The following is a 13,218-nucleotide window of genomic DNA, read 5'->3' on the forward strand; positions in this document are numbered from 1 at the left end:
AGAATGAGGTGACAAGAGTTCTGAGATTGTAGTGTAACACAGAAATAGAATCACAGATCAGTACATATTTTGAATGCTTTCCTGTGTAAAATGCTTCCTACAGGTAGTAAACTTTAAGGGAGAAACTCATATCGTAGCTGAGGTGCTCATACATTGGTAGAATATTCCAAAATGTATCCCCCACCAGGGGGTTGAAGTAGTATAGCCCATAATTCTGTCAACTTAGTCTGCCACCGTAGTCATTTTGCTGCACCTGTAGACCTAAGTCTCCGCTTTGCCTCCTGTCCATTCTGTGACACATTGGATGCATTCAGACATAATGCCAAATCATGGCTGTGCACTATGAGAACCAAACCCTGAGGAGCCTCATGCCCTTTACATGCTGAGATTACTAATTTTCAATTTATATGAACCGGCAAGGTATGGTTTGTGCTTGCTTACAGACCAGGATCAGAAGTTACAAACCAGGATTAAACCATGGCACATGAGGTGGGAATGTGTGAGCCCAAGTCTTGATCTGGTAATGCTAAACCATGATTTGATGTTGGGTCTGAACGCCCCCTTGTTCCTTTTGCACTTTTTGCTGCTCCTCATGATGTCTGCTGGTACCCCATTCCCAGAATCCATATTTCCTTATGAAAGCTATACAATTCAGCATAGATTTCAATGGCTTCCAATGCAGTTGCAGTGACTGCTTTCCAAATTCTTTGTCATGGCTAGACTTTGAAGGCACTATATTGAAATTTGGAGAAATGGATTGCTTGATCTCTGGTCCTGATTAATATCATCCTTCCTACTGTAGTGTTGCTGCAGTATATTTCTCGTTGCATAATTACCCTTGTTGGTGCAACTTGCTGCCATGGTTAACAACCCACCCCAGAACCCTAAGACAGCCCATGGGTGGCTTGTTAAACATGGCTTAACCACAGTCAACCACTGTGACTTATTTCCCCCTCAATGACTGCGTGAATCTGGTTGAAGAGTGCTAAGAATGCTGTGTGTGTGTGTGTGTGTGTGTGTGTGTGTGAGAGAGAGAGAGAGAGAGAGAGAGAGGGGAAGGTCAGTGAATGTGTGTTTAAAAAAAAAACCTATCCCAAGAGGTTGTAGAAGACTTGAATTGGAAACAATATACCATGGTGTTCAGTTATGTGAAGTACCCTCTGGCCTGAATATTTAGAACCTTTCATGTCTGTTTTCTGGAATACATCCCTCCCAGAATAATCAGTGTTCTGGGAGGGATGAAGATGTTTTCTGCTAATGTTGGCATATTCACAAATATTGCTGTCAGTACTGTGATATTCTGATAATTATTTATTTCATTCTACCTCACACAGTGCAAAGCCTGAACTTTTGTGTTTTGTGGTGAACTTATTTTACTGGCAAACTCAAATTGTTTCTATTAATGTCATAGCTTTAGGCACAAGCCCAGCCATATGTAAGGTTTAGATGACAGGTCTCATAATGATCAGCTATGTTAGCATTATAATGGGAAAGAATAGGAGAAGGCTTGGCAGCTTTGGGCCTGGTTCACACATTATGCTGATGTAACCCTGCCAACTGGCTAACACAGGTTACAGATTAGTTCAAATATTTTACCCGGTGTGGCTCCAAAAGAATAAAGTTGCTTCAAGGAAAACAAAATCAGACAGATCAGATATTCAAACAGATTTTGTTGTTCAGTTGTTAAGTCGTGTCCGACTCTTCGTGACCCCATGGACCATAGCACGCCAGGCTTTCCTGTCCTCCGCTCTCTCCCGGAGCGTGCTCAAGTCCATATTCATTGCATCGGTGATGCTATCTAGCCATCTCATCCTCTGCCGTCCCCTTCTCCTTTTGCCTTCAAACGGATACCTTATCACAAATTTGTAAAACAAAATAACTTGCAACATGTATTATACAACAGCACAATTCCAGTTTCTTCAGTGCCCATCCAAGAGGGTGCACTGCACACAGAGTGTGTGTCTGTAATCCACCAGAGCAACAAAACACCCCCCCACACACATGCTTTAGGAGTTCTCAGTCCAGTGTAAGTCCTCCCACCAAGACGCCGAAGAGAGACCCTCTTGCTGGTACTGCAGTTTGGGCCTGTAAAATTAGGGACAATTCTCAGTTTGTCAGGCCACAGGCCTTCTCCTCTGTGAGGAATTTATCCTGCTGCTGGCTGGGCTGACTGAGGTATTTTTCTGGTGCACAATAAAACAAAACGTACATCACATCCATTTAATAAGTTAATTAAAAGGTAAATGTAGGCCTGTAAGCCTCAGCACAGTAATTAATTTACACTTTTACAACAAACTATTTATCCTTCTCTGAACAGCAGAAACTAATAATAGCTCCTATCAAGGAGAGAACTGATTTGGGATCCCGCACGCACCTGTAAAATTAGGGACAATTCTCAGTAAATAAATCCCAGGCAGCAGACCTAGTCCTCTGTGTGGAGTTTCTTGCTGCTGCTGCTGCTGGCTGGGCTGACTGAGGTGTTTTGCTCCCCCTATAGGTGATGACATGGAAGCAGCTTCAGCAGGGTTTCACTAAGGCAGGATTTAGTGCTATGTGGAGCAAAGCATTGAGCTTGCATACTTCCCCTTCCCTCCCTTTCCCCTATGTGGTCAGGAAGAGGACTTAACCAGGATTCAGAAGCAATTTCTGAGATTCCTGCCTGCTTGTTACATATGAATGAGGAATCATGGTTTAATACAAGTTCTGGTCAGTTGTTAAACAAGTGAAACACAAACGCTGGGTTGTTTTGCTGGTTGGTTTAACCAACTGTAGTTTGTTTTAAACCACAATTCCTGTTTTGTACATAAGGACAAGCCAGGAATCATAGAAGCCGAAACAAAATTCTGGTTAAGTCTTCCAGCCGCAAGGGAGTAGGAGAAGAGGATGTCTTGAGCTTTGATTAAGCTCGCAGAGACTCCACTTAGCTTCAAACCATGGCATAGGGTTTCATGCAAATGTGGCATTTGTCATGCTGTCTTAAAAGTGAGACAGCTTTATATAGTGTGTGTAAGTGTGCACATGCAAGAGGGATCTTTATACATGCATTTATGTAAAACTGTTTCTATTTTGCACTGTGTGTATCATGTCATCAACATCATTTCCCAAAATTTTTAATTTTACAGCAATTTATGGTCTCTCTCTCCCTCTCTCTCTCACTCAGTCTCTCTCTCTCTGTCTGTCCCTCTCTCTCTCTCTCTCTCTCTCTCACACACACACACACACACACACACACCCCAGCATCTCTATCTGTAAACTTTTACAATATATACTGTATATATCAGTTGGTGCCTTCTCCTGCCTTTGCAAACCTTCTCTATTGGCAGATATTCTAACTGTGAGAAAACAATAGGGTAGATTAATCCAGGCAGTATCTGAATGTGCTTTTTATTACTTCCACCTATTGTTGAAATGCTTATTTTTACTAAGAGGCCCAAAGGTAACAGCAGTACAGAAAATAAAGATCTCTGGCTATAAAATGGATTCAGTGGAAACGCCTCATGGTCTTTTGTATCTACCTCAAATTTGATTTTGAAGGCCAACTTCTATATGTTAAATACTTCAGCTGTGCACCCGCAGCCAGAAGCCAAGCTTTGGCTATCCTCAGTCTCTCAGATTTTAGAATTTATCACAGATGCTTCATACTTGAACATGACACCAGCCACAAAGATGGGCACTGAAGAGCTCTGAACTCTGCCTTATCCATGGGCCTGGGCTTGCTTTCAGTGTAAATTACGTAAATGCCATCTGCAATAACGGCAATAACCAGGTTTTTATTCTGTATTGTATTGATTGCGGTCCGTCTCAATTTAAAGCAAAGTGAAACTGACGGAGGGAGCAATCCTATGGTCGCTAGTCAGTGGCTAGATGGCCACAGGATATCTAGTTTTCTGGGAAATGACCGTGGAGCCCGTGCTCTGAGGTCGGTTCCCAGTGAATGGACCTTCCCCCGTGCTCTGTGCTTGCAAGAGGAGCATGAATGGGGCATTCCTGGGGGGCGTTCCGGGGTGGGGAGGGCGGAAATGCCTGTACGATCCATCCGATGTGTCGTATGGCAGCCTCCTCCCCCGCTCTGCCCTCCTGTGGCTAGACAGCCACAATCGGCTGTCTAGCCGAAAATGCAGGGCAGGAGAAGCGTGGAGGGAATGATCCCATCCGTGCTTCTGCTGCCCTGTATTGGATAGGCAGTCACCTCTGAGTTTGGAGGTGGCTGCCTATCTGCATAGGATTGCACCCTAAATTGTTTACATGTTTTCAAAATAGCTTAAGATATTGTCTCAAATTCTGGAAGAAATTAAATAGATCAAATGGCTTAAATATTTTTTGAAAAGGTTCAAAAATGTTGAGAGATGATCCATTACCTGATGCACTAGGAAGTATGCAGTTGGAACATCCTCCTAAGTATCTTAGTCTATATTTATTTATGATTATTTATTTCTTTATTTATTTCATCTATATCTTACCTTTCCTCCAAGGAATTCAAGGCAGCATGCATGGTTCTTCCTGACCCCTATTTTATCCTTACAGTAACCTTGTGAGGTAGGTTACATGACTGGCCTAAGGTCACTCAGTGAGCTTTGTGACCGAGTGAAGATTTGGAACTGCATCTCCAGAGCCCTAGTCCAATATCCTAACCACTACAGTAAACTGTCTCTTACTTGTTAAGTTATACTTCTCACCTGCTTTTTCTGAAATATAGACCTAAGGTAGGTCTTTATTAATTTAGGGCACAATCCTATGCAGACAGGTGGCTGCCTCTGAACCTGGAGGCAACCGCTCATCCAATGCAGGGCAGGAGAAAAACGGAGGGGATCATTCCCGCTGCGCTCCTCCTGCCCTGCATTTTTGGCTAGACAGCCGATTGCGGCTGTTTAGCCTGCGGGACAGCTGAGTGGGGGAGGAGGGTGCCGTATGACACATTGCATGTGTTGCACAGGCATTTCCGCCCTCCCTGCCCTGGAATGCCCCCCCCGGAACACCCCATTTTGGTCACTTTGTGCTCCTCTTGCGAGCATGGGGCTTTTCTGTGCTGCCTGCAAGGCAGCGCAGAAGTGGCAGGAGGTCGGTTCCCAGAAAACCAGATATCCTATGGCTGTCTAGCCATTGACTAGTAGCCATAGGATTGCTCCCTTAATTAAATAATTAACAAAACGAAATACAAACAAAACTATCACAAAATGCTGTTAAAACAAGACTGTTTAAAAATGAATTTGGACCATATCCAATACCTTGACAATCTTTTGGGAGGAAGTCTTGTGTCTTGTAGTTGCCTGACTCACCTTCAACCATGGCAGCACAGGAGAAGGGCATTCTAAGAGTGCAATGAGGTTAATATTTATTTATTATATTAAGATTTTATTTTATCTTTATATACCACCTTTCCAGGCAGAGAGACCCCTCAAGGTGTTTTACAAAATTAACAGAAAGTTACAAAAATAAATACCAGTAGTATAAAAACAAAATATCCAACACAAATTATAAAATAGCAGCAACCATTAAAACAACTTTAGGGCAGGTGTTACATAAAGAGAGGTCTTCATTAACATCTGCCCTTTCCATGGCCTTTGAGCATAGTAAGAAGCAGAGACATCACCTTGCCAACAAAGGTTCGTATAATCACAGGTATGGTTTTCCCAGTAGTAACGTATGGCTGTGAGAGCTGGACTATAAGGAAGGCTGAGCGCCAAAGAATTGATGCTTTCGAACTGTGGTGCTGGAGAAGACTCTTACGAGTCCCCTGGACTGCAAGGAGGTCAAATCAGTCCATCCTAAAGGAAATCAACCCTGAGTGCTCATTGGAAGGACAGATACTGAAGCTGAAGCTCAAATATTTTGGCCACCTAATGCAAAGAGAAAACTCCCTGGAAAAGACCCTGATGCTGGGAAAGACTGAAGGCCAAAGGAGAAGGGGACAGCAGAGGATGAGATGGCTAGATAGCATCACCGATGCAATGAATATGAACTTGAGCACACTCCGGGAGAGAGCGGAGGACAGGAAGGCCTGGCGTGCTATGGTCCATGGGGTCACGAAGAGTCAGACATGACTTAACGACTGAACAACAACAACATAGATTATAAATAATATTAATAATAAATAATTAGAATTTATACAGTCAAGAGCTTTAAGGTTATCATGGGGTGGGCTGGGGTGTGGGGCACAGCCTGAGAGAGAGTGAAATCCCTGATGCACTCCCAATTCACTTGAACCTACACTGCACCGGGTTTTAGGTTTATTATCTGTATAGTTGTGGGAGACATCTAGAAGTCATGATGGCAATATGTTGGAAAAGCCAAGGAACTAGAAATTGGGTAACAAGAACCTCATATTTTCTTTTGCCAAAATGTATATCTCTGGTATTACAGCTTACAACATTGAAAGACTTGTCACTACTACTGGGCTCTTGTGATTATCGAAGCCCAGGCAGACTTCTGTATTTTAACTAATACCAATCCTGTTCATGTACAGTTTGGACTAACTTTATCTGGAATTTGGGATTTGTTCCAGCAGAGTTATTTGTTTGAACTGCGTTTTGGAACATGCTAGTGCTAGAGCAAAAAATGTACTTGCTATGTATCGAGACTTAATAACATTTTTGTTAGATGAACCCTTTTTGTTTTTGTCTTTGACTGAACAGCTTTATTTGTTTTTTTTAGATTTATCTGTAGCATTGTTGCACTTTTGTTCCTAAGAAATCATTTTAATGGTGCCTTCTCGTATGTACATTTCAGGATAATTAAGCATTTTATAGGTACACAGTTTAATTTTAAATACTTATAACTTGCCTTGCCTTGCAATTGCACGTTCAAATATCCACTCATTTATTTTCTAGTTAATTAGCTTTAAAGGCTTCTGGCTAAAAAAAAAAGGTCATGTATCATTTTTAGAATAATTTTTAATACTTAAATTTGGGATGTTTTCTTTGGGTGGGGAGGACTCCTAAAGAATCTGTTGCTGTATTCTTCTCCAGCTGTATTTTTATTTTGCTTTGTGGGGGGAAGCGAGGTGCAGGAATTCTGATTTCAAGAACAGCCATAAATGTTTGATAAATGGAAAAGGATTGTTTGTTATGGAGCAGTGGGCTGCTAATAAAGGAAGTGAAGCAGGATTGAGAGAGGAACAGTTATGTTTCTGGACTCCTCTGGTCCTAAAAAATTTCCGTAATAAATTGCTTTATCTCAGGAAGGATCTATTGTAAAATAATTAAATGTCCTTGCTGTTAAACAGATTTTAGTCCTTAATTTTTAAACAGGTGGAAGAGTGAATTGAATTAAACATGGTCATGATATTACTATGCAGTTAATCAAATTTCCATTATCTCCAGGAGAGGGCTGAGATTGCTATAGTAGCTGCAGTCTTGCATAGATATTGAAAATCTCTACCTAGCCAACTAGTAGTAATTCTGAGATAAAGTGGCTCTGGCTTTCCATCTTGTTTTCACTGTTTTAGCAGTAGTCTTGCTTTTTTCCAGATTGGTACCTATTTTGATACACTCATTTATCTTTGCAGTTATAGAGTTTTTCAGTAATGTTTTCAGTTATTCAGTAATGTTGTTGTTGTCAAAAGATACATAACTGATGGGTGCTGAGAAGCCCTGTCACTTGGCACCATCGACCATGTAGGATAAGTAGGATACAGGAAAAGTCATTCCAATCCTGGAGAGCAGGCAGGTTGGTCCAAGAGGAGGAGATCCTTCAGGTATCCTGGATCCAAGGCATTTGGAATTATGTAACTCATTTGAAAAAATCGGCACTTTGAAAGCCCGGATTTCAAAATGGAAATTAAACACTGCCGACTTTTTTGGGCTGGCCTTCACAGTAGCAAGAGTTTTGTAGGTTCTTAGCTAGCTGTTGTCTTCCACCAATTACAAGAACGTTCCTGATTTGCCCCAGGGCCTAGACTGGGCCTTCATGGCATGTAAAATCAGTAAACATGGGGCAAAATTGATCACTTGGTGTGGAGCCAGCGTGGTGTAGTGGTGAGAGTGCTGGACTGGGAGCTGGAAGATCTGGGTTCTAGTCCCTACTTGGCCATGGAAGCTCACTGGGTGACTTTGGGCCAGTCACAGACTCTCAGCCCAACCTACCTCACAGGGTTGTTGTTGTGAGGATAAAATGGAGAGGAGGAGGACAATGTAAGCTGTCTTGGGTTCCTTGCAAGAGGAAAAAAAGATGGGATATAAATGCAAAAAATAAATAATAAAAAATTGTTCACTAGGTGTGGAGATGGTTAAGTATCCAGTACAAAGATATGGAGTAGGCACATCCTCCTGCAGGCCATATACTGACCTGGTTTGCACATAACCCCAATGTTGAGGGAGACACACCGAGAGTTTTAACCCAACAAAAAACCATGGTTCAAACTCTGGGTTGTCTGTTCCTCTGCAACCCAGAGTTCTGGGTTCGCACATCACATCAAAAAATTCAGGATGCATCGAACAACCCAGGCGCTCCTAGGTTGTTGATGAAAGCAGATATAATGTGGAAGTGGTGAGCGGGCAGGAGGCAGTGCCTCACTTGTTCTCTGTGGCCCCAACAACCCATGGGTTGTTGTTACATGAGAACCGGGCCACTTGTACTTACTGAATTCATATATAACTTTCTCAGAACTTATGGGTCAGGGCAGGGATAGAAGTAAATATTGACTAAGGTTATGCTCCATATGGTCAAAGTAGAGCTCTTTTAAGGGCATAAATGTAGCCTTTGGATACATCTATTTATCTGAGTTGCTGAAATCTGTTGTGTGAAGACAGGGAGAGTAAACAATAGTTCTGGCCCATTCCTGGGACTACGCTGGAAGAAATCTTACATTTAAATAGAAACAAAAATTTTCCTGGCCCAGCTCCTTCCTTCAATTCAGCCGTGTTTGCAGGCTGGCTTACAAAAAATAAAATACAATAAAAACAACTAAGACATACAAACAACATACTGAAGCAGCAAAATCTAAGACAGAAACATAAAACTATCAGGAGATATTAAATCGAGCAATTAAATTCCTAGAAAAATAAAAGGACTAAACCAAAATGACAACAAAGCAGGTGCCAGGTGAGCCTCCATTCTGGAGGCCTCCATTCACTATCAAAAAGGTCTTAGCTGGTAACAAAATTCCTGAGATTCCTGAAATTCCCGAAACTGACATTCAGATGGCAAGGGCACATGAGGAGGGCCTCTGTTGACGATCTTAGTATATGGACAGGCACATGTGGAGATAGGCAGTCCTTCAGGTACCTTAGACGTATGCTGTAGAATTTCCATCTTACCTGCTCCTTCACTGCCACCTTGCTTTTCCATACCCCATTCTTAATACACCTTATTAATCACTGACATGTTCTTTCCTCTTCTCCCTGCATCTTAAGTTTCTGTCTTATCCATATAATGTCATCTGGTAAGGTCTCTGGAAAGAAATGGTGTCACTTTTCTTACTGGACTGTTGGTGACTTTGAGGCAGGGAGGGAGGGGTGCAAGGAATATTCTGCTGGAATAGCCTCTGAGCAGCTTCTTCAGGTGACCACCTTTTTTCTTAGGATTAGGTTGAGCTGTTTTAATAAGCACTATGGGGGGAGATAGGGGGGAGATACTTTGCTCCCATCCAATCCACAAATTCTGGTGCACAGCTAAAATGGGTTGGGTTGGGCTGGAAACTTGCAGATCCTTGTATGAAAGAATTTGAATGGCTTTTTTTCAGCACTGTGGGAGACATGGCATCTTCTTGCTTTGGCACCTTAAAAAGTCCATTCTCTGATGGTTGCTCCCTCTTTCTTTAATAGCAGCAGTGCTAACAAAGTTTGTTAGTTATTTGGAAGACTGTCCTTATTGTTGGTAACTGAACCAAAGAAAAGTAAGGCCAATATTTCAAATGAAACCTTTGACTCTCACTGTCCACGCTCAGGCAGTTTCAAGGTTTTCTTTAATTTTTTTTTTTTAAATTACTGTGTTTTAAAGTGACTGTTACTCACCCTAAACCTGTGGGTTAAGGCAAGATGATAGTATGAAAAAACAAATGAACACACAACCCAGTTTCTTTCTTGAATCAACCTTTCCTTTATTGCCTTAAGGCATGAATCACAAGTAATCATTCCAGCTGAAACAGGCCAGATTTTTGTCTCCAGGTACACGCTGAAATTTCTAAGGTACTCAAGTATCTTGTATGATTTGCCAAAGGCAACATAAATCAGCAGTGTAGAACATCAACACTCACCGTAAAGTATGTTGTCTCTCATTGGAAATTCATGCAAATAACAAGTGATTGTGTTGGAGTCTGAGTTCATTACAGTTTACAGATTTTCCCTCCCCTCTTGTGTTCCATTTTATAAACAGAAGGACCAAAATGGACACAAACTGACAAAATGGAGAAGCGGTTACATGCAGTTCCAGCAGCTAACACTGTAAAGTTCCGCTGTCCAGCTACAGGAAACCCCCTACCAACCATGAGGTGGTTAAAAAATGGAAAAGAATTTAAGCAAGAGCATCGCATTGGTGGATACAAGGTAAGAGGCTTATTCATAATATTGTAATTTAGCTGATGCTGGGTTATGGGTGTATATATATCTATATCGTTTGTGTATCTCTCTAAATATATAAATTAAGATAGTTTTTTTAATAGATGCAGAATCCTTTTTGTGATCCTATCATCCTTGTGATAGTCTTGTTCAAAGCAAGTTGTAGAAGTATCATAGGATGTTACTGTTATATGGAAAACCCATGGTTCAATATCATGTAAGCTGATAAAATGTTACTGGTTTATGTTCTCCACCCTTTCTGGGTAAGCGTGCCCCAAAGAAGGGGAAACATCCAAAGCTATTCTTGACGGAAGGATTGTAGCTCAGTGGTTGTACTTGCCGTGCGAAAGGTCCCGGTATCTGTGGTATCTCCAATTAGGTCTGGGAAAGAACCCTGTCTGAAAACCTGGAGAGCCATTGCCAGTGACTGTAGACAATACTGAGCTATATGGACCAGTGGTCTGGCTCAGTATGAAGAAGCTTCCTATGCTTCCTATTTGCTATGCCTATAATTGAGCTCAGATTTGAAGTTCCATTGCTAGGTGTCCTTCTCTGCTGGACAAAATTGGCCCGAACTATAGTTAACTTCTGCGGCATTTCAAGCGAGCAGTTGAAGCACATCCAGAATTTTTTAAAAATAATTGTGTTTCTCTTCACCCTTTTTGGAGCTTTTTCCTTTTTCTTGTTTTCGGTTTACTGACTTTGTAGGGTCAGTTTATCAAAAAGTCAGACTTAGTGAACATTTCTCTTGCTGAGTTTAAGGGGTTAGTAGTAAAGCAAGGAAGCAAATGCCACTTTTCACTAAAATTCTTCATAGAATTCCCCTTAACAGTTTGTGTTTTTGAGTGATGACAGCTTGGAATATTCCAACTTGCAGAAGTATAGTAGAACAAAGCAAAACTAAACCTTATGGCGTGGCGATTGCAGCACACTTAATAAAAGCGCAGGAAGACTATTTTAATGGATTTTATGGTCTGTGAAATAGATGAGGGAAGCAAAGTTTTGAGGGAAAGTAATTGCAATTACTTGCAATGGTTTGCTTGAATTTCAAGTAGCATCAGATTAGTGGTTTCTGTTTATACTGTGAGTTACTGATTAGAAAGGACTTTTAGAGAGGTTCTCTAGAATGCCCAGACAGAGTTAGATTTTTAGGTACCTACTGGGTCAGGGATACCCTCACTCCCCACCCATCAGGATTTGGTCATTTTTTCTTTTCTTAAGCTAAGACATTGATATACTCTGCATAAAGGAAAAAATGAAACATCTTCCACAAAAAGTCTTTCCAAACACAAACACAAAAGCCTTCCCCACATGAAAAGAATATGCACTGAAGATACCTATGTGCAGAACCATGGGCCTAATTGAGTTGGACCTTTCTGCGCACAGCATAGCTTCCTGGTTGTAGCAGGGTTGCCAATGGGAAGAGGGTCAGTGGAAGGAAATTCTTACATGTGGAGCAGTGTGCATGATGGGATGGAATGGAAGCAGAGGGCAAATAGATCTTGGCCTTTGCATTTTACATAATATGGACAGTGACTGGATTTGCATGATTGGGGAGGGAAAAAAGCCATTTGCACATGTTTGTCGTACACCATTTAATTTCCATAAGTACCCTTGCTGGGCGCAGGTTGTCATGATGTCTGGACACGGTGAGGGTGGGTGGCAGAGGTGGTTAACAAACTACCCTGCAAGCCATGGCTTGTTCTAGAGTTGCTGGGTGGTTTGTAAAGCACTCCCACCACCCACCCCTCACCAGGTTCGGACATCACAACAACCCACGCCTGGTGAAGGTAATTATGGAAATTACGCGGCTTGTGACCAGCATGTGCGGGTCCCCGATCGGGCAAACCTGCCCAGTTAGTGATATGTACTCCAATCTAGTATACCCCTTTTATATGGACCTGACCTGCTCACAGTTGAGCCTGAATCCTGTCCATTTGGATTTTTCTTCTGCTTTTCTTCTGCTTCCCATGATGTATGTATTAGTTTTCTGCTTTGAGCCTGACTTGTACATATTACTAAACCTTCTAGTTGCACTCGGTCGTTGTCTCTTTCTTTTCCTTCCAATCTTGCTTCATCACTTTCCTGCTTTGTTCCTCCAGCATGCCCAGTTGCCCTCAAGGATTTATTTCTACATTTCTTCTGGGAATATTTTTTTCTGGTCCCAGACCATGCTCACCACTTTTTCCTTCTAGAGTTTTTCTTTTCTGTTTGTTGGGTCAGCATTTGTTTCTTAACTGTGTGCTCATTGAGTGACTGAATGGAGCTTTTCCTACCTAAATTTACTGCAGATATAATCCTGTAAAGACCATCCATGACACAATTCTGTATGGAAGTGACATACTGAAAGGAAATCTCAGATATCTTTATGAACAGTTTGATAAAGATCAGGTTTACAGTGGATTTTCTCATACCTATGTTAGCCTTCATCTCACATGCAAGGGGAGTAATTGTGATAAAATACATAGAAATACTATCCCACCAAAGTAGTGCAATGGACCTGGAAGTGTAGGTTCAAAGTAAGTCATGGAACTCAAGCTCTAAGAAGTATGGGTGTAATTTATACAATGGAGCAGAACTTGGTCTGGAAAACAAACTGGACTGACCAGATAATCTTGAACCCATCAGAAGTAGCAAGGTGTGCATTGAGACCTGATTATAACAGCACAGACTAGGGTTTAGCCATGGCAACTAGACTGATCCCTAGGGAAGCCAGCTGCCCTCA

General features: G+C 41.7%; 1 protein-coding gene across 4 annotated transcripts in view; it reads left to right on the forward strand.

Moving 5' to 3' along the window:
- FGFR2 (fibroblast growth factor receptor 2) overlaps positions 1 to 13,218 on the forward strand; it is a 212,059-nt gene that overhangs the window by 90,052 nt on the left and 108,789 nt on the right. For all 4 annotated transcript variants that reach the window (XM_084846048.1, XM_084846046.1, XM_084846045.1 and 1 more), the window contains one exon: positions 10,312 to 10,481. In XM_084846048.1, coding sequence (XP_084702174.1) covers positions 10,312 to 10,481 — 170 coding nt within the window. The remainder of the gene's footprint in view (positions 1 to 10,311; positions 10,482 to 13,218) is intronic.

Source organism: Heloderma suspectum, chromosome 3 (assembly GCF_057233095.1).
Source record: "Heloderma suspectum isolate Gila_16-S chromosome 3, 16-S_ref, whole genome shotgun sequence".
NCBI lineage: Eukaryota > Metazoa > Chordata > Lepidosauria > Squamata > Helodermatidae > Heloderma > Heloderma suspectum.